This window comes from Humulus lupulus, chromosome 6 (genome assembly GCF_963169125.1).
Source record: "Humulus lupulus chromosome 6, drHumLupu1.1, whole genome shotgun sequence".
In the NCBI taxonomy this organism is placed as follows: domain Eukaryota; kingdom Viridiplantae; phylum Streptophyta; class Magnoliopsida; order Rosales; family Cannabaceae; genus Humulus; species Humulus lupulus.
Window position 1 is genome coordinate 60,337,533 of NC_084798.1, and position 21,813 is coordinate 60,359,345.

Below are 21,813 nucleotides of genomic sequence, written 5' to 3' on the forward strand. Positions count from 1 at the left end.
TGGGTTTTTTTATTTAGTATATTTTTTAGTAATCTTTTTAGGCTTTTTGGTGTTGTTTTTTAGTTTATATTAGGTTAATGCAATGTATTGAGTCTAATTTTGTGGGGTTGATGTCTAGTTGACTTAATATTGTTTTTTCAACACTGTATTGTTTATGTTTAGGTTTATGTATAGTTGTCTAATATCATTTTATTTTTGTGTTATTTTTTAGTTGTTTTGATATATATATATATTAAGTTTATTATTGATACATTTTCGAATGCAATGATAAGTTTTTTGCGGTTGTTTTAGTTGTTTTTTTAGTTAATTTTTGGCTTGATGGAATTAGTGTCTCCAATATTAATATTGTTAATAAATGAGGTAGAACCTATGGTATGTTAGCTTATTGTCATGTTTAGTTATTTTTAAAAAAATGTAGTTTTAATTTTTTCGATTTTGTTTTTGGGTAGCTGCGGTTGCACTATGCTATTGTGTCGTGTTGTATTTAAGTTATTTTGTTGATATTGTATTGCAGCGTGTTGCTTTTTTAAAATTTAAAAATGAGTTTTACGATGTTGTTTTTGTGTTATTTTTTATTTTTTTTGTAGCTGCAATGAGTTGCACTGTGTTGTTATGAGATTGTTATTGCGTTGTTTTCTTGTTTTTTTTTTAACGTTATGTTTTGTGGGTTGATGTTTAATGTAAATTATATTTTTGTAATTTTGAAATATTAAAATTGTATTTTTGAAAATTTGAGTTAGTAAAAATGTAAAAAAAAATGAAGGAATGTAAAAATATAAAAATCATAAAAAATGAGTATTTACGAAAGAATCCCTTTAATTTATGGCAGGTTCAAAGTGCCTTTGGAACAAGTTCTAGCTCTCCTTTTAAATTGGGAAATTTGAGATTTTATGCTTATTGAGGGGTTCTAAGTCAAAAAAAAAATGTTAGGCATTTAAATCATTTTAAAAAATGCCAATTCTTTTTACAATACCCAAAATACCCCTTTCATAATTTTTCCCATCAACTTCCTCTTCTCTCTCTCCCCCAACCCATTCCTCTCAACTCCTTCTCTAGAAAAAAAAATCCATGGGTAATGTAAAATATAATAGAACTCGATGTAACAGCAAGTATTCCTCACTTAGGACACTAAAATACTACATTTCGAATAGACTTGGGCATGATTTTTGGGTTTTTTTTGCGATTTTTTTTTTCAGATCTGAAACTTTGAAATTTGTAGAAAATTGACGTGATTCGATGGTGCTCGATGCCAGCTTATTGGGGCCTTCAAAATCAAGATTTTCATGAGAAAATCGATGTTTCTCGATGGATGTTCGATGGTAGTTCGATGTTATTCGATGCGATTCTTGCAAGATATGTAATTTTTCACTCGGGTGTCCGTTTTGGGTATTTTTTTCAAGATCTACACGTTTGAGATGTGTATATACACATTTGGGTAATGTAAATCTTGAAATAAATGCAAAATGCAAAACATACCTCATGTTCAAGATGTGTTTTGGTATGTTTTCAAGTTATAAACTTTGAAAATGTGTATGTGAACATCTAAAACGTGTAGATCTCAAAAAAATATTCAAAATAATTATAAAATAATCACCCCAAATGGACACCCGAGTGAAAAATTATGTCTCTTAAAAAAATTGCATCGAACCACTATCGAGCCACCATCGAGCAACGTCGATTTTTCCATGAAAATCTTGATTTTGAAGGTCCCATCGATGGGGCATTGAACACCATTGAGCAACCATCGAGTTGGGCATGATTTTTGAGTTACTTTTCAAATCGGAAATCTGTAGAAACTTGACTTTGCTCAATTGTTGCTCGATGGTGCTCGATACCAGCTCGATGGGGCCTTCAAAATCAAGATTTTCATGAAAAAATTGACGTTGTTTGATGGTGGTTCGATGGTTGCTCAGTGGTGGCTCGATGGTGATTCGATGCAATTCTTTAAGAGACTTAATTTTTCATTCGGGTGTCCATTTGTTGTATTTTTTTTATTTTGGGTATTTGTTTGAGATCTACACGTTTTAGATGTTCACATCTACATTTTCAAAGTTTATAACTTGAAAACATACCAAAACATATCTTGAACATGAGGTATGTTTTGCATTTTGTATTTTTTTCAAGATTTAAATTTCTCAAATAAGTATATACATATTTCAAACATGTAGATCTTAAAAAAAATATCCAAAAAAAAAAAAAAATTCATCCAAAACGGACACCCGAGTGAAAAATTACTTATCTTGCAAGAATCGCATCGAATACCATCGAACCACCATCGAGCAACATCAAATTTTTCATGAAAATCTTAATTTTGAAGGCCCCATCGAGCTAGCATCGAGCACCATCGAACCACGTCGATTTTCTGCAGATTTCAAAGTTTTAGATCTGAAAAAAAAATCGCAAAAAAAATCAAAAAATTATTCACAGATCTGTTCGAAATGCAACATTTTAGTGTCCTAAGTAAGAAATATTTACTATTACATTGAGTTTTATTATATTTTATCTTATTTATGAATTTTTTTTCTAGAGAGAGAGTTGAGCGGAATAAATTGAGAGGGAGAAGTGAAAATAAGAAGTGAATGAAAAAAATGTTGAGAAAAGTATTTTAGGTATTGTAAAAAGATTTAACATTTTTTTTTTAGATAACGAGAAGAACTAGCATTTCTTTTTAAATTTAGGACTCCTATAAGCATAAAAACTCAAATTTCCCTTTAGCAGTATAAAAAAGTAACGTAATCTCCAATCTCTAAAATCGAAGTCATTTCTTCAAGACTCTCGTCATCGTTCTCAAACTGGTTTGTTCTCTTTTCTTTTGCATTTTAATCTCTCTTCAAATTTTCTTAATTCTTGGTTTAATCTTCTACCGAAAACCCCATAAAAGGTAAATTCACTTTCGGTGGATCAAATTTGTTCTTAAATTCCAATTCCTTTCTTTGAAGATTCGATTGATTTAGAGTTTTCTAATCAGACTCAGATTTTAACGAATAAAAAATGTATTTCAGGTTTTGATTTTGAACAAAGCTTTCTTGGACATGGGTGCCGAGGCTGCAAAAATTGCTAGGGAATCTCTGGACCTGGCGTTTCACATGTCCAATATACTTGACACAGGGCTTGATCGTCATACCCTCTCTGTGCTCATTGCTCTCTGTGATTTGGGTCTCAACCCTGAGGCTTTGGCTGCTGTCGTCAAGGAACTCTGAAGAGAAACCATGTCATCATCGGTGACACCAGTTGCGGTTCCTTCGTCATCTTAGACTTGAACGGGTTTTTCATTTCCATTATAACAACACCATTTCCCCCTTTTGCGTGTGTGTTGTGTTGAATTGTGAAACCCTTTTGCTTATGTTAATGGTGAAATCAGGGGGTGCACTAGAGTTGGAACATGAATTATCAGTAATGAATTTGAATATTTTTTGTGGGTAATTATTACTATTTAACATGGTATGACATCGTCAGGATGTCATACATTAATTAAAAAACATAAATGTTTTCCTTTTGCTTTAGTTGAATATAAAAATTATTCACATTTTTTTTCGTACGAATGAGTTAAGGAATGTTCTAAGATCTTGAACTTCATAGTTGCTCTATGTTAGATATCTTGTTTTTGGCCCGAGTCTACTTGTGTTAGACTTGTTATGTATGATAGTTTCATTTTTCCTGTCAACTAGATGTGGAAAGTTTTTAATACATTTTCTTTTTGGTTAGAGTGCGTTTTTTTTTCATTTTTATTTGTTTAAAATTTTTTTTGTTTTTTATGTTGATAAAGTACTAAATAAGTACTTCTTTCACTGAAACTTCTTAATCTCTGAGCTAACACATCATTGGTTTAGTGATGAAAACTACTTAATGACATTTCTTTTAAAATTTGTAATGTCTGTTTCCTTCACTGAAGGCTTATAGGCTTTGGTAGAAGAAACATTCTAGTTTAATGGTGGCTAGAACATTTGCAAACAATTACGTGTTGCTGACATTTGATACACTTATTTTTATTAGTTCAACATTGGCTTTAGAGGTGTGATGTTTTTATAATCTCTGTCACTCTATCTGCTGTGAACTTATTTAGCGAAAACGTAAGGCTTGATAGTGTTGAGCCCAGCCACTCCACTGACGGTTGTTGTTAGTTTAGCAGAGCTCTCTGAAGTTGGTTAGATTTATAATTGTCAAGGACAAGTTTCTGTTTCTGTAGGTGCAATATTGTTCAAATATTCTTAAGTTTCTATGTAGTATTCTTGGTTGTAGTCCTTATTATTAATAGAGAAAGCCAAGGTTTAGATGGATATTGGGCCATGCATTCACATTTTAATTTAAACATCAACTTCTTCTGCTTTAATTCTCAGATTCTCTATGATTTTTCTCTGGTTTTCTCAAACTTGACATTAGCATGTGTCATGTGTGGCTGTGTGGACGAACACGTATATTTTGTACTTTAAAAAAATTATGAACTATGTATTGTATATATATGTAATATGTTTACTAGATTCTCCTTTTATGTTTTTTAGCATTTCTCAAAACTACCTCTAAATTAAAAATTTGGAATCAAGACATCAGTCTTGTAATGTCGTCGATCTTTATATTTGTGTCATTGTTTCAAGGATGAAATATTAGTCTGATTTGACATTATTATCCCTTTTCCTTCCTGAGATGTAAGAGATAAGTTTGAAGTAGTAAGTGTCATTATTCCCTTGGAAAAAGCTGTTATAGAATCTTCAAACTAGATATTTTTATTTTGGAGCAACTTTTTTGCTGTTCTGTATGGAAAGTGTGTTCATAAAGAATACTTATAGTATATTTATTAAAAGTTGTAGGATTGGAGATCAGAATAGTTATATCTAATATTTGGCAACGAAAAAATATTTGCACCGGAATTGTGTTATTCATTGTTGATCATTTTTGTAACCTAGCATCTATCAAGTATTAACACCTAGTTTACCAAGACACAAAATTTGGTAATTTGTTAGTTTGTAGAGTGTCTAACTCAGAGAAGGGCACTGTGATGAAGCATTTTAATGGAAGAGAAAAGAGAGCAGGGCTTCCATGTTAGGTAGTTTGACTGGTAGTTTTGAGTCTGGCTACCATTTTTTATCTTTCTTTCTTTTTTCTTGTGTGTATATTGTTTGTTCGGTTTTTGCTTTTGTTTTTGTTGCTAAAGGTTGACACTGTTGTGTTTTGTTTAGCTCACCAAGCTTAATAATTATTTTCCTTGCTACAATAATATTGTTTGGTAGCTAGGGTTGATTACACGATAAGTACTAAACAAGATAATCGTAATAAAATCTGAAAATTAAGACAACTAAGAATTCATTCTCTACTATTAAATATTAATTCAAACATTTAACAATGTTATCATTCCCAATTTCTTATCAAACTATCAATTGTACAAAACAATAAGCTATGAATGATATTACAATCTCTGACTCTGACTCAGATTAGAGTAAGGCGATCCATTTACAAAAGAACATATAAGAGGCAGCCATTCCACTAAACTTCAGAATCCTCGTGCTTTAGAAGTACGATGGGACGACTGGATCCCAAGGACCACCTCAGTGACTTTAACATTATGATGAGCTTGCACCATGTGTTCTTGGAAACTTGCTGCAAGCGCTTCCTTGTGACCCTAACTACATCACTAAAATAGTGTTACTTCAAGTACAACCCTTTCATGATTTACTCCTGGTTGTAGACTTGTAGCTAGCTATGGACATGAAGAGGCTATTCTATGTTTCCTGTACGCCCCTAAGGGATGGAAACAAACTAGATGTAACATGAAAGTTTCTCTCCATTCAAACATCAAATTGAACAAGATAACCCACAAACTTAAAACTTTACAAGTACTTGAGAGTTCCTCTCTATACAATCTCCAAACTCATTAATATATAAATCTTCAATCTTGTGATCTCAGGGTATACATGCTAACAAAGATATATTCCTATATATATATATATAAATTTTAGTCAAATTAAATACACAAGGAAACATTTACAAAGGTAGATAGATAAACAAAAACACCCATTTAGCCACATCAATTATTCAAATTATCATTTCATAACATTATGCCACTGTTAATAGTTATAATAAATATAAGTAAATAAGTTCCCCATTTATAAAGAAACTTCTTTGATTAATATTGTGAAAAATACAAAGAAAAGAGATCGAATTTGATCTCAAAGTGTCGGAATACAATTATGAATATAATAATGTTAACAAAGCACAACAATAAGATGACAAAAAATGCTATTCGAGTGATACGTAAACAAGTTTAATATTCACAGTTTCTATTCCAGTGAAAAATGTGTAGTTTTAAATCAAAAGGCATTGTTTACAATAACAATATTTTTTTCCTTTTCAATTTCAGCAATAACTATATTTACAATAATAACTATATTCACTATACATCCAACAAATTAAGTGGGCAATTTAGTACCTGTCAATTTGGCTTAGACAATCAATCATTGAAGAAGTTGCAACAAGCCTGGTTCACCCAACCTGTACTTCTTCACAGTATCCCACCCACCATATTTGTAGTGGATGCTGACATATGCTACATGCTCAATTTTCCAATAATGAGGGCATCCATTGGGTTGTAGAGAAGCTACAAATTGTTTTGTCATGTCCGTAATCATAAGAGATTTTAGGTTTGGCAGGTGCTCTATATTAGAAGGAATCTCTTGCAATGTCAGGCAATCTCCAATTTCAAGCTGCTCAAGAAGAGGCATTACTCCTTAATCTATTTTCACAACTTTCAACCTTTCCAACTGAAATTCCGTTTTTTAAGATTACCAACTTAATTATTCAAATTAAATAATTAATTCCTGAATTGTTACAGAAATGTTTAAACGGACATATAGACTGTTTGAACAGAAACCAGATATATTTAAATAGTTTATTACCAGAAGATAAAAACGAACATAAAGTAAAAAACACACGAAATTATACGTGGTATCAGCAATCTTTGCAGATTGCTACTAGTCCACGGGGCCACGCCCAGAGAATGAAATTTATTAGAAGAATATCTAAACGATTACAAAACTAAATTGACTTATACAAATAAAGACTCCCTCTTGAATTTGTCGCAACTGTTGTAATCTAAACTCCTAATCAAATTTTTGAAGTGCTAAGATCTTGAACTCCCTTCAAATCATAACACTTGCACTTTTCCTCCTGAAAAGTGACTCACGAACAAGACTTCTCCCGAAGCTTGATGAACAATGCCCAAGTGTTTTCAACCTACACAATTAGCACAAAGAAAACAATACAGAAGTACACTGTAATAAACTGGACTCAAGTTCTTCACATAATAAAAAAGTCTCTCTAAAACTTGAAAATATTTGGAAAATAATACACCAAGAGAGATGATAAAAAACCAACGACCTATGGATGATTATATACCCTTTAGAATCCCTTTAGGTCGTGGAAAACAAATCAGAAACCGATCAGCCAATAAATAGAAAATCTTCCCAAAAAAGAAAGTCAGAATCTGTTCAAACAGACTGGCACTCCGTTCAAACAGATTCATTGAACTTGGACAATTTTTTAAACCCAGTTTCCTTAAATAAATAAGGAAACAATATATACATTATCTCTGCAAGCTGTACACGGTTTCTGGACAACCAAATCAGATCAAGAAATAAATACCAATAATTTCCATATATACAAAAGTTAAGACAAGATAATCTTTTATAGGAAATTATATATTTATTCTTTTAACATATATAGAATAATCTGATTTTTAGAAAACATTTCACACCAAACCATTTCGAAAATACCCCACAATATATTTCGAAAATACATCTTTAATTAATTTTGTCAAATATGCCAATAAATGATTTTACAATCTCCCCCTTTGGCAATTTGATAGACAAAATTAATTCAAAAAACTACAACACAAATGTTAGTTACATGTAAAGAGAAAAAACTCCCCCTGCAAACATGCATTAACTTATAACAAACATATAAAGAAACTAGACTTAACTCCCCCTCAAAATAAGAAGGTCCAGAGTTAAACAAAACAACAAACAAAGCAGGTTTTTTGGAGGTATCTACTCTCCCCCTTTGTGTCTTTCAAAAAAGCCAAAGAAACATAAAACAAAAAACAAAAGAAAGCATCAATGTTCTAAGGAAAAAAGACATAAAAATAAGTAAAACTAAACGACTGGATCCTTGGAGAGAGTTTGAACAACATCCAACACAGAACGTTGCGGTCCTTCAATCGTCATCACTCGAGCAGCCAAAGAATCAACAAAGGCTCGAACAACAGCTAATTTTGTAGCAACAAGTCCTGAATCTATGGGAACAGAGGAGGATTCAATAGGAATGCCATTCGAGGCAAACTTCAGAGATTGAGGCTTGACTTTCTTGGTTGATGGAGCATCAGTGGCTTCAGTAGTTGGAGCAGAGGCCTTGTAGGAAGCAGCAGTAGTGGGAGCCACCAAGTCTTCTTGATCACGTTGGAGATCTTTTTTCTGCATACTCAAAAGTTTATAAATAACTTGAGGAAAATGAAGATTCAAGTTTCTCCTATTACCTTTTTGAAATCCAATGATTTGATCATAGATAAACATAGCCAAGTTTATACCAATTCCGGTCCCCACTTTGTACAAAAAAGAGGCCATGTCAAATGAGATAGTTGCGGTGTGAGAAGTTGGTTTCCAATTCGTTGTGGCAAACTTATGGAGAGCAGCATAAGTGTAGGTGAGATTAGTGATCGAGATGACTGTTTTAGATGGCCATACAATTTTTTGCCCTACTAATTCAGTGATAACCGCATCCTTGTCATGAGAGGCAAGATCATCATCATCATCATCATCAACATCAAGAGGAAGATGCAAAGCATGGGCAATATCTCGTGGAGAAAAAGAGAACCAATGGCCCCTAACAACCACTTTACAATACAGAGGAGATTTAGGTTCAATAATTTCATTAGTAAGATTGGCATAGAATTCCTTGACTATTCTATCCACAAAACCAGTAAATTTAACCAAAGAACCTGTCCATTTTCGATCTTGAAGCATTGTTAGCACACCATAAGGTCGATGATCACTCAAGACATAATTTCTCTCAATGAGAAATTTCCTTTGAGCATAGAGAACCATATCATGAGCATTGTCATTATAACAAAAGTTGAAGAATAAGGTTTGAAATTTACACTTGAGGTTTTGGAGATGGCGTAGAATTAGAAATAGGTCTCTTGCCTTTAGCCTTGGATGAAAAAGGAGTTGCAACTGGCTCTGTGTCAGATTCAGCTTCTTGTTCAGAAGGGACAATGTCTTCTTGTTCTGGCTCATCAGACTCAGCCTCTGATTTTGCATTGTCAGGAACAGATTCATCAGATAAGGTGGTATCATGGGTTGCTTCAGACTCAGATTTTTCTTCCTCAGGGTTAGATTCGGAGGAAGATGGAGAAGGGGGATGAGCCTTCAATCTTTTCTTGGCAGCAGTCAAAGGAGATGAAGATGAGTCCAACCCCAATTTCCTTTTGGGAGCCACATAGTTTTTCTTGGACTGGTTTGGCTTCATGGGTAGCTTGAGTAACCCAGCAGCAACATCTTTGGAAGAGGATGAAACAGATTTGGATTTTGCCCTAGCCGCCAGAGACGATTCAATCGGAAAAGGAGAAAGGTTTTTAGCTCGAGAAGGCACCACCACTTCAGATGGTGGTGCGACGTCGACAATATCAGCCGTGATATCTGGAAACACCATGGGGTGTTCAGTAGAGAGGGATAACACCTTCTTGCGCGCCTTGGATTTGGGAGTTTTCCCAACAGATGCCGCTGGTGCTGGAGCAGATGGAGGTGTCGTTGACACAGATGGAGGAGGCGATGGAAAGGGTACCTTTCTGGGTTGAGAAGCAGGGGTCTTTTTAGAGGAAGCTCCATGAGTTTTCACCATTGTTCCTTCTCTGAAAAGCAGCAAACACTTACAAAACCAGTGAGAAAAAAATAAGAAGAAGAAGAAGGAGATACTTAGAGGGATCGTGGGTGAGGAGAAAGTAGGTAGGGACAAGCTTTTTAAGGAAATAACTTTCCCATTTAGGACACCCACGGCAAAAAGAGGTTTCTTTTTTTTATTATTTAAAAAATAAAAGGAAACAAACCTTATGACACACGATCAAGATAACAAACTTACCATTTTTTGTTGATTTTATTTTATAAAAGGAAATAAAATACATAGAGAATGCCAACACTAAAAAGGTAACCAAAAACCCCACACGATCTTCTTATTGAACTTCCCCACTTTTTATATATTTTTTCTTTAAAAAAAATGCTAAACAAAGTACAAAACAATAAAGAGACAAATCATGGTATTCCAAATAGAGTAAGAGGACAAAATAAATTCCTTGGAGACAAAGAACATATTAAATCACACAAAATAAATGCATAATTTCACATAATTACCACAAAGATTCGGTCCACCATGAATTTCCTTGACAATCAAATATATATATATATTATATTTTTTATATACAAAATTGCACAAAAATAAAACTCAACCAAAAATATTTGTTTTGATCAATGAGAGGCATCCTGATAAGAATAAAATCAAGCAACTGGAAATAAGTGTTAGTGTATACCATGGATAAGAACACTTGTGAAAATGAAAAAATTAGAAAGAATATTCGAGAGAAATAAAGCACAATTCAGTCACAAGCACATATTCTTAAGTGAACCAATAAACATGTATGAGTCTTACACACACATTTTTTTTATTATAAACTGTGTACAATTTTTCTTGCATAGTTTCAAGCATAAGTGTGTGACAGTGTATGCAAGGGAACATTGCCCAATGACAAATAATTTTTTTTCGAAATTGTAAATAATTGTAACCCATGAAGACGCTGTCACATTACACCAGTGGTAGCCCTTTTCTATGATAGCGTATCCTCCTTATAACTCCGAATTACAAAGTTCCAACTTACTCAAAAGACGACTTTCACACACTGATGTAGGTAGCTCTATTCTTGCATAGGAGCTTGAAACAATGCTACACAAAAGGAAGCTCAAACATTAAACAATGAGTGATTTACTCGAATATGCCTAGGAGGAATTGATTATTTTTCTCTCAAGAATATACAACAAAAAGCTCATAGACACAAGTTATATTATCTAGCTTGACACATAACAAAATTTTCAAATTAATTGACAATTTTCTTAAAGTTAAACAACACACTTTTGATAAAGGGTGACAACACAATAACAAGAAAATTTATAGTGAACAAACCCCCAAAGATTTTCAGAGCAAATCAAAGCGAACCGAATCAAGAGCTTTAGTGAAAATATCTGCAATCAAGAGCTTTAGTGAAAATATCTGCAATCTGTTTATGTGTTTCAATATATTCCAAGACAAGAACTTTATTTTCAACTAATTCTCTTATGAAATGATGACGAATATCAATATGTTTAGTACGTGAATGTTACACAGGATTTTTTGAAATATTAATTGCACTTGTATTATCACAAAAAAATAGTTAAAATGTCAATATCAAACCCATAATCCATCATCATTTTCTTCATCCACAAAATTTGTGCACAACAACTTCCTGCTGCAATGTATTCGGCCTCAGCTGTTGAAAGTGAAATAGAATTCTGTTTCTTGCTGTGCTAAGAAACTAGATTATTTCCCAAGTAGAAGCATCCTCCACTAGTGCTTCTTCTGTCATCAGTGTTACCTGCCCAATATGATACTAAAACACACTAGATTAGAGTTAGTTTCTTTTGAATATCAAATACCATAATCAACAATCCCATGAACATATCGAATGATTCTTTTGACAGCTGCAACATGAGACTCCATGGGATTTCCTTGGTACCTGGCACACACACCAACACTATAACTCAAATCAGGTCTACTAGTAGTGAGATAAAGGAGGCTCTCAATCATGCTTCTATACAGTGTAGGATCAACTTTGACACCATTTTCATCTTTGGATAACTTCACAGTCGTTCCCATTGGTGTTTTGGCAAACTTTGAACTTTCAAGTCCAAGCTTTTTAACCAAGTTCTTAGCATATTTGCTTTGAGAAACAAATGTCCCTTCATCTAATTGCTTGACTTGCAAACCTAAGAAATAGGTCAATTCTCCCACCATGCTCATTTCAAACTCCTCTTTCATTTGTTTCACAAATACCTGCACCTCATTGTCAGAAGTAAAACCAAACACATTATCATCAACATAAATATGAGCAATAATTATGTTAGATTTAATATTTTTGATAAATAAAGTTTTATCTACTCCACCCCTTTTGTATCCATGAGAAATAAGAAATTGAGTGAGTCTCTCATACCAAGCCCAAGGGGCTTGCTTCAAACCATAAAGAGCTTTCTCTAATTTGTAAACATGATTAGGTGCATGTGGATCTTCAAACCCTTTGGGTTGTTCAACATAAACCTCTTCATTCAAGATCCCATTGAGAAATGCGGATTTGACATCCATTTGGAACAACCTGAAACCAATCAAACAAGTAATAGACAATAATAATCTAATTCATTCAAGTCTTGCAACAGGTGCAAATGTTTCATCAAAGTCTATTCCTTCCACTTGTGTGTATCCTTGTGCCACTAATCTTGCTTTATTTCTCACAATTGTACCAAATTCATCAGATTTATTCTTGAAAATCCATTTTGTACCAATAATATTGGTATGCAATGGTCTTGGCACAAGAATCCACACTTTTTTTTTCTAAAAAATTGTTCCAATTCCTCTTGCATAGCTTTAATCCAATTTTCATCAATTAAAGCTTCTTTCACATTTTTAGGCTCAAGTAAAGATAAGAAACAAACAAATTGAACAACATTACTAAACCTTCTTCTTGTGACCATACTGTCTTTTGGATTTCCAAGTATTAAATCTACTGGATGATTTAATTTAACTCTGGTTGATGGCTCCTTTTGGACTTCATCTGAAATAATATCTGGAAATTTCTTTTCTGTCTATCCAGAATCTGTTTCATTGGATTCGTGATCTGTTGGAACAGATGGACCAGACGTTTCAACAGTAGTATCACTGACAAAAGCTTCTTCGTGTTTTTCAGTAGGTTCATCAATAAACCTATCAATTTCTTCCTCATTAAAAAACTCAGAAAAATCCCTGGTATCATCAATAACAACGTTAGCCGACTCCATTACAGTTTGGGTTCTCATGTTATACACACGATAAGCCATACTGTTAGTGGAGTATCCATAAAAACACATCATCACTCTTAGCATCAAATTTACCAAGATTTTATCTATCTCTAAAAATGTAACAAACACATTCAAACACATGAAAGTAAGCCACACTTGGTTTCTTACCTTTCCAATTTTCATAAGATGTTTTAGATGTACCTGGACGGAGAAAAACACGATTTATGATATAGCAAGCAGTGGTAATTGCTTCTGCTCATAATCGTTTGGTCAATTTTTTGCTAATTAGCATTATTCTAGACATTTCTTGAAGAGTGCGGTCTTTACTTTCTACAACTCCATTCTGTTGAGGTATTTTGGGAGCTGTAAACTCATGTGAAATACCTGCAGACTTACAAAAATCATCATAGACAGTATTCTCAAACTCTTTACCATGATCACTTCTTATACGAACAATTTTTCCAATGTTGCAATCTTTTTCAACTTTTAATTTTAAGCAAAGAGTTTTAAATGCATCAAAAGTATCAGATTTTCTTTCAAGAAATCCACCCAAGTATATCTAGAAAAATCATCCACACAAACAAAAATATACCTTTTCCCATTTAAAATCTCAATTTGAATTGGACCCATAAGATCCATGTGAAACAATTCTAATACTTTCGAAGTGTTTACGTCAGAAACACTTTTATGTGTAATTTTTAATTGCTTACCAAGTTGACAACTCTTGCACTTACCATCAGATTCTTTACCTAGCTTAGGTAAACCACGAACAATCCCTGTATGTGACAATTTTTTCAAAGTTTTGAAATTTATGTGACCAAGTTTAGCATGCCACACATCAGTGTTGTTACTCACAACAGATTGACACATGATAGACGGCAGAAGAGTGTAGCAATTGTCATTAGATCTACAACCTTCAAGAACATTCTCACCATTCTTGTTTAAAACAAAACAATTCTCTTTATCAAATTTGACTTATGTTAAGCAAGTTAGCTTTAAGTCCTTCCACAAGTAACACTCTTTTGATTCTAGGCAACCCTTCAAAGTGAAGAGTACCCATTCCAAGAACATTACCTTCAATTCCATTCCCAAAAGTAACAGATCCACAATGCATAGGTTTTATGTCTGTAAGAATAGACCTGTCACCTATTGTGACGCCCCACGTCACTATGGCTGCTTTCTGGAATGACGACTGGCCCTAAAAACCAAGACAAGTCTTTCCAGCGTGCTTTGTCCTCACTCGCACACTTCCTGGGAAAACTTCCTAGGAGGTCACCCATCCCTAGATTACTCCAGGCCAAGCACGCTTAACCATGGAGTTCTCAAGTGATGGGCTACCGAAAAGAAGATGCATCTTCCTAATATAGGTAGTACCTATCAATCCATTTAAGCCCTCTTCAACTATGTAGTCCCATACCTACACAGTCTTAGAATCATTACACTTGACCTTCCCCAGGCGGTGTGGGATTGCACAGCTTACCCGGTCTTTCCCCTTACGGATCACGGGATTTTGACTGTCACACCTATCATATGTATTGAACAACCACTGTCAAAATACAACAAATATGAAGAAGCAGATCTATCATATTCACTAGTAACACCAGCAAAACAATTATTCTTTTTAATCCATATTTTCTTTGATTGAACATTTTCCTTTTTTACTCTTTTGAATTTATCAAAATAATTCAATTTCTCAGAATATTCATTTTTGGAAAAATTCATAAGAGTAAAACACTTAGGTTGAATATGACCCTTCCTACTACAAAAATGACAGATTGGAATGAATTTTTCAAACTTTCCATTGGATTTACCTGCTGATTGTGTCCATTCTGTTGGAACAATCCGAGAACTGGATGCAACATATTTTAGTAAAGATGACACAGGAACATCAGATGATAGCATCCCAGCCGAGATAAAGACAATTTTCTTTGATTTTTGAGAACTTGAAATACCAAGTCCCACATGACTTCTTTGACTTGCATTCTATATTTTCTCAAAAACAGTAGAATCGAGGTTAAGCATTCTAACATTTTTCTCAAGAGTATCCAAATCTTTAGACAACTTATTAATTTCAACATTTTTTGAAATTATTTCTTTTTGAAAATTTTCATTTAAGTCAGTAAGTTGTTTAATTTCAAAGGATAAATCTTTATTTTTGCTTACCAATGACCGATTCTCAGAAAAACTTTCACCCATGAACCATACATCTTTTTGTAAGATTCACTCAAAGTCTCATCATTCAATTCAGATTCATCACTATCAATATTTTCTTCATCTTTTTTAACATTATTCAAGCAAACAATTTTCTCATTTTCAGATTTAGAAACAGGCAAAATAGAAGTGAAAGAGACATTACCTTCCTCATCTTTACTACTTTCAGAGCCATTATCACTCCAAGTAGCAATCATACCTTTTTTGTTCTTTTTCAAGGTGTTTTCACATTCAGATTGGATGTGGCCAAATCCCTCACATTCCTTGCACTGAATACCTTTTTTATTAGTTTGAAACAGTTTAAGAGAAGAAGGATTACCTTTTGATGGCTTGCCATTGAACTTCTTATTTCCTATCTTATTCATATATTTTTGAAAATTCTTTGCAAGCATTGCCATTTCATTATCACCATCTTCATCATCTGACACTTCTTTTTCAGTACTTTTGAAAGCTATGGTTTTCTCTTTCTCTTTGGAAGTACTTGGCTTGTCTTTTTGACGAATATTTTGATTTTACTCAAAGATACGAAGTGACTCCATCAATTCTTCTAGTTTCATAGTACTGAAGTTTTTTGCCTCTTCCATAGAAGTGAGCTTAACATTGAACCTGTCAGGAAGAAATCGAACGATTTTTCTAACAAGAACAGAATCATCAAGTTTCTCACCAAGTGCAAAATACTCATTAGAAATATAAGATAATCTCTCATAAAATTCAGATAGTGTTTCAGAATCAGACATCCTAAGGTCATCAAACCTAGTTTGTAACATAATTAATCTAGACCTTTTGACATCTACAGTTCCTTCAAACTGAGTTTGAAGAATTTTCCAAGCATCTTTAGCCAAGACACATGTGGAAACAAGTTTTATAAAACATTTTCCAACACCATTGAAAATGGCGTGAAGAGCTTTATTATTATAACTGGATAATTTTTCTTCTTCTGTATCCCAAATAAGTTCAGGTTTTACAATCGTGCTTCCATCTTCACCTTTTTCAGTAGGAGGTGACCATACAGACAAAATTTCTCTCCATGATTTCTCATCTTGAGCTTTTATGAAAGCTCTCATCCTAACTTCCAATATGGATAGTTTGATTCATTAAGCAATGGAGGTCGAGACACCGAACTACCTTCTGCAAAGAAAGACATTTCACACAAAAAAAATCAAACAAAAAATAACCACAAGATCTCACTAAGAGTTTAGTGAAAATGCCTCTGATACCAATTGAAATTCCATTTTTTAAGATTACCAACTTAATTATTCAAATTAAATAATTAATTACTGAACTGTTAGAGAAATGTTTAAACGGACATAGAGACTGTTTGAACAGAAACTAGATATGTTTAAACAGTTTATTACTTAAAGATAAAAACGAACATAAAGTAAAGAACACACGAAATTATACGTGGTATCAACAATCTTTGTAGATTGCTACTAGTCCACGGGGCCACGCCCAGAGAATGAAATTTATTAGAAGAATATCTAAATGATTACAAAACCAAATTGACTTATACAATTAAAGACTTCCTCTTGAATTTGTCGCAACTGTTGTAATCTAAACTCCTAATCAAATTTTTGAAGTGCTAAGATCTTGAACTCCCTTCAAATCATAACACTTGCACTTTTCCTCCCGAAAAGTGACTCACGAACAAGACTTCTCCCGAAGCTTGATGAAAAATGCCCAAGTGTGTTCAACCTGCACAATTAGCACAAAGAAAACAATACAGAAGTACACTATAATAAACCACTAAGAACTTGTTGGACTCAAGTTCTTCACATAATAAAAAAGTCTCTCTAAAACTTGAAAATATTTGGAAAATAATACACCAAGAGAGATGATAAAAAACCAATGACCTAAGGATGATTATATACCATTCCCTTTAGGTCGTGGAAAAAAAATCAGAAACCGATCAGCCAATAAATGGAAAATCTTCCCAAAAAGGAAAGTCAGAATCTGTTCAAACAGACAGGCAATCCGTTCAAACAGATTCATTGAACCTGGACAGTTTTTTAAACCCAGTTTCCTTAAATAAATAAGGAAACAATATATACATTATCTCTGCAAGCTGTACACGGTTTCTGGACAACCAAATCAGGTCAAGAAATAAATACCAATAATTTCCATATATACAAAAGTTAAGACAAGATAATCTTTTATAGGAAATTATATATTTATTCTTTTAACATGTATAGAATAATTTGATTTTTAGAAAACATTTCACACCAAACCATTTTGAAAATTACCCCACAATATATTTCGAAAATACATCTTTAATTAATTTTGTGAAATATGCCAATAAAGGATTTTACTCCAACTTCCCGAGTCTAAGATCTTTAAGTATTTTAAAAGTGCCTTCCTCAAAATGCAATTCCTCTCCATCATAAGCTTGGCGTGGATGAATAAATTCTAAATTGGGAAAATCTTTTATGTTTCTCAATGGTTCATAGATTGATCTAGTGCAATGTAAGGTCAATCCCCTAAGATTCTGAAGCATTGAAATTTTGCTTGGGCACTCTTTTTATCGACGTCGCAAGCTGACAAAACGTAGAGGAGGAGATAACATGCTTTCGAAATCTAGTATTTAATTTGATAAAGGATTTAAATAATTATTTAATTAATTAAATCAATAGAAAATAATACAGGCCTTGATTTTAAGTCCAACGGGCTTATAATCAAATGTGAAATTTTACGGGCCTAAAGCCCATGATAATATATACTTAGGGCTATTAATTGACTATTATTTTATTGATTTTTTAATTAAATAAATGACTTAAATGAGTCTATAAAAGGAATGTTAAGTGAGAGTTGAAATCAGATGACAGATACTGGTTTTCTGATAGATTTTAGATTCTCTCTAAACATAAGTTCTTTTCTAAGCCTTATTGTTCTTTTTTCTTCTTCTCTCTGTATCAATCTCATATGTTGAGAATTGCCCACTCTAGTCTAGGTGATCCTAAGGATACTTTGGAAGGCTGTGAAGAAAATTGAAGATCGGTTCAGTTTCTTGGTAATACTCTGCGACATAAAGGATATAAGGGTTAGAGAAACTGAAGGAATGACTCTATTATTCTACTGCGTATAATGTAAGTATTCTTATCATTGTTTCTCTTTGAATTTAATTTTAGAAATATGTTCTAGCTTTTCTCATATTAATTTGTTTAATATTAGATCTACATGAAAATAAATAAAGATCTTGTATATGTTTCCCAACACATATATGGTTGGATTTCAGGGCAATTGTTGAGTACAAACCACTCCTCTTCTTTTCGATGAAGATAGTCAAGGGATACGATTTTCTTTTTACTACTTAGACGACATTGTGATTGAAAAACTGACAACTGTCTTTTAGGAATAAAAATATCTACATTTCGTTCCAGAGGATTAAATTTAGTCTATACGCCCTGAAGATATTGCGAACAAGAAGTCAAAGCTTCATTGGCAACATAACCCTCCGCTATAGAACCTTCAGGGCGCGCCTTATTCCATACATAATTTTCAACTTCTTCATATATCTCTCAAACAAATACATTCACCTCATGTAAACTGGTCATCTGATGATAGCTTCTTGTGGTAAATGAACAATTAAATGAATCGTTATGTCAAAAAAGGCTAGAGGAAAAATTAACTCCAACTTGCACAAAATTTGTATCACTTGATCTTCTGCATTCTCCATGTCCTTAACAACCAATGTATGAGCACAAATTTGCTTAAAGAAATTACAAAGATTAATTATTGTCTTCGAAATAGACTTATCCAAGTAGCCTCGAACTCCTACCGGCAACAGACGTTGCATAAGAATGTGACAATCATGAGATTTCAACCCAACAATGTTGCCATCATTGTCAGTTACTTTCTTAGAGAAATTTGAATAGAAGCCATCAGGAAGTCTAACTCCTTTTACGAACTGACAAAAAAACTATCTATCATCTGGTGTGAAAGAGTACATAGGATGTGGTTTGATCAACTTCGTACTGTCTTCCTTGAGGTGCAACTCTTATCGGATACCCCAATTCTTCTAGTCTACTCATGTGTTGGTGGTGTCCTTCTTGATCAATAACAACTGCAGCATTGTCATCATATCGTATTATCATACCATTGTCGCATTTGATTTCTTTACAAGTACGTACAATTACAGCTCTAATTACTTCGGATCTTTATATTTCTCATTCATAAGAAAAGTACCGAGTAAACTATCGCAAACATTTTTCTCTACATGCATCACATCTAAATTGTGCTTCAATTCAAGTTCAGATTAGTAATCAAGTTCAAAGAAATACTCTTTTTACTCTAATTAAGCTCTTTTGGATCTCACTTTCTTTTCACACCCCTGAAATTGACATGTTTACCCGGCAAACGATCTGGAACATGTGCTAATTGTTTGAGTATGTCTTGACTACTGAGTTGTCTTGGAGGATGTCCTTTTTCATAATTCCCATCAAACAAGCGACTCTTCCTCCACTTTTGCGTAGAAGATAAGAATCTTCTATGACCAACATAAGCCGTCTTCCCAATTACTCGACATAAAGGAGTGTCTTCGTTTCATGAAGGACATGCCTTATATCCTTGGCCACTCTAACCAGATAAACTACTACAGGCTGGAAAATCATTGATAGTCCATAATACTGCTGCACGCATTCTGAATACACTATTCGTTGTAGCGTCTCTGGTTTGAACTCCTTCATCCCACAACTCCTTAAATTCGTCTACCACAGGCCTCAAAAAGACATCCATGTCCTTCCCAGGTGATTTCGGACCGAGGATCAATAAGGTCAGCATGAATGATGACTCTTTCATGTACAACCAAGGAGGCATATTGTAAGATAGACTCATGTTACCAAATGGATTAAACCATCAGTAGCCAAACCCAATCGAACGTTTATGGGTTCTTTGGAAAAATCAGGATATCTGGAATCAAATTGTTTCCAAGCATCCCCATCAACAAGATGGTGCATCACACCGTCTTCTTTCAATCATCCTATACCTATGCCAGGTCATATCATTTGTTGTATGACTTGAACCAAAAAGACACTTCAGCCTAGGAGTCAAAGGGAAGTACCGCAACTCTTTGTGGGCGACTTTTTTCCCTTTTGTGTCTTTGTCAACCCATCGGATCTCACCACATACAGAACAATTCTGTTTTTGGGAATTCTCCTTCCAGAACAAACAACAGTCGTACTTGCAAGCATGAATTGATTGATAACCTAACCCTAATGTTGACGGTAAGAACTCGTCAACGATTGATGGTTAGAAAACTTCAATCTCTATACTATAAGAAGCTATGAATTAGATAGAAAGCACTCTAAACAACAGGAGAAAACTCAGGAAAGCCTGAGAACCAGAGGCATATATTTCATAAGTCTCATTTTTACATTCAGTTTTCCAACCCCTTAGCCTGAGGGGTTGGAGCCTATTTATAGGGGAGGCTCTATTGGCCCAGGATACAAACAAGTCCCAGACCACTGGGACGTACATAGGTACTCTGATAAAGTAGTGGCCCAGGGCATAGTGGTGTCTACCCTGATGGTGTCAGAGTCGTGGCCCAGGACAAAGTACTGTCGGCTCTGGCGTATGGTCGGGGGTGTCCAAGTGGTACCACTACTCTTCGTACAGGTCCGTACTACCACTACTCCTCAGACGCAGATCATAGGGTCGTGCCTCTGTTCTCTCCACAACCGTACACCCCGTGTCAGCGCACGTGTTCCGTACTCGGTTGTCCTCATCAATTCCCGTTCAATGCTCCATGTTCGTTTGGCATATAAGCAAGGTTCTCCCAAGTGATCTCGTGCCTATGCCAAGGAGGCTTCAACCCATGCATGTCCTGAGAAGTCAAGGCGCCAGGGGCCAGGGCCGGCTTATGCGGGTCACATGGACACGAGACTCGTAGTATGGACGCCGTGGCAAGGCCACACCCTCGCATAGCGAGGGTACCTCGCGTAGCGAGGTTGGCCCTTTTCCCTCAGGCGTAGGCATGGCTCAGGACACGGGCGTCATAACAAGGCAGCACCCTCGCATAGCGAGGGTCCCTCGCATAGCGAGGCTGCCTTGCCTTCCCCCGGGTGCAGCGTCGCAAGGCTAGGGGCATGGATGCCACCACGAAGCCTCACCCTCGCATAACGAGGGTGCCTCGTGTAGCGAGGCTGACCTTCTTCTCCCGAGTGTAGACGAGGCTTGATGCCTGCTGGAATGGGGCGCACGCGGATGGCCAGCTGGGGACCCTCGCATAGCGAGGGTGAAGTTTGGATGGGCAAGTGGCCGAAGTCCCTCGCCTAGTGAGGGTGACTCTCTTACCCCAAATCCCTCACCATCATGTGATGCCCTTTCAGGATGTCTCGTAGCATAGAGCTTCACTCGTGAATAGAATTCACAAGGAAAAAATTCCACATTTACACTTCCCCCCGAGTCTATAAGTACACTTTTAAGTGTGTTTGTAGACTCTCTCTATTTTTCTTGCTTGACACGCACGGCCAGCCTTGGGGGACTTAGCCTTGGA

General features: G+C 34.8%; 2 protein-coding genes across 3 annotated transcripts; one reads left to right on the forward strand and one right to left on the reverse strand.

Annotated features, from left to right (window-relative positions):
• Positions 1-2,580: 2,580 nt before the first annotated feature.
• On the forward strand, positions 2,581-3,496 carry LOC133782212 (mitotic-spindle organizing protein 1B-like). 2 transcript variants are annotated; one of them, XM_062221436.1, is made up of 2 exons: positions 2,581-2,795; positions 3,003-3,496. In XM_062221436.1, the coding sequence occupies exon 2, from the start codon at positions 3,033-3,035 to the stop codon at positions 3,198-3,200; it is 168 nt and encodes a 55-aa protein (XP_062077420.1). In that variant the 5' UTR covers positions 2,581-2,795; positions 3,003-3,032; the 3' UTR covers positions 3,201-3,496. The 2 variants fall into 2 exon arrangements, with proteins under 2 accessions (XP_062077420.1, XP_062077421.1); XM_062221437.1 differs by having other exon boundaries at positions 2,735-2,881.
• A 5,642-nt stretch (positions 3,497-9,138) lies between these two features.
• On the reverse strand, positions 9,139-9,885 carry LOC133785139 (uncharacterized). Its single transcript, XM_062224395.1, has one exon. The coding sequence runs from the start codon at positions 9,883-9,885 to the stop codon at positions 9,139-9,141; it is 747 nt and encodes a 248-aa protein (XP_062080379.1).
• Between the last annotated feature and the right edge of the window lie 11,928 nt (positions 9,886-21,813).

Coding starts and splice junctions, on each gene's coding strand:
- LOC133785139 (XM_062224395.1), bottom strand. CDS start 9,885: ATGGTGAAAACTCATGGAGCTTCCTCTAAAAAGACCCCTGCTTCTCAA.
- LOC133782212 (XM_062221436.1), top strand. CDS start 3,033: ATGGGTGCCGAGGCTGCAAAAATTGCTAGGGAATCTCTGGACCTGGCG.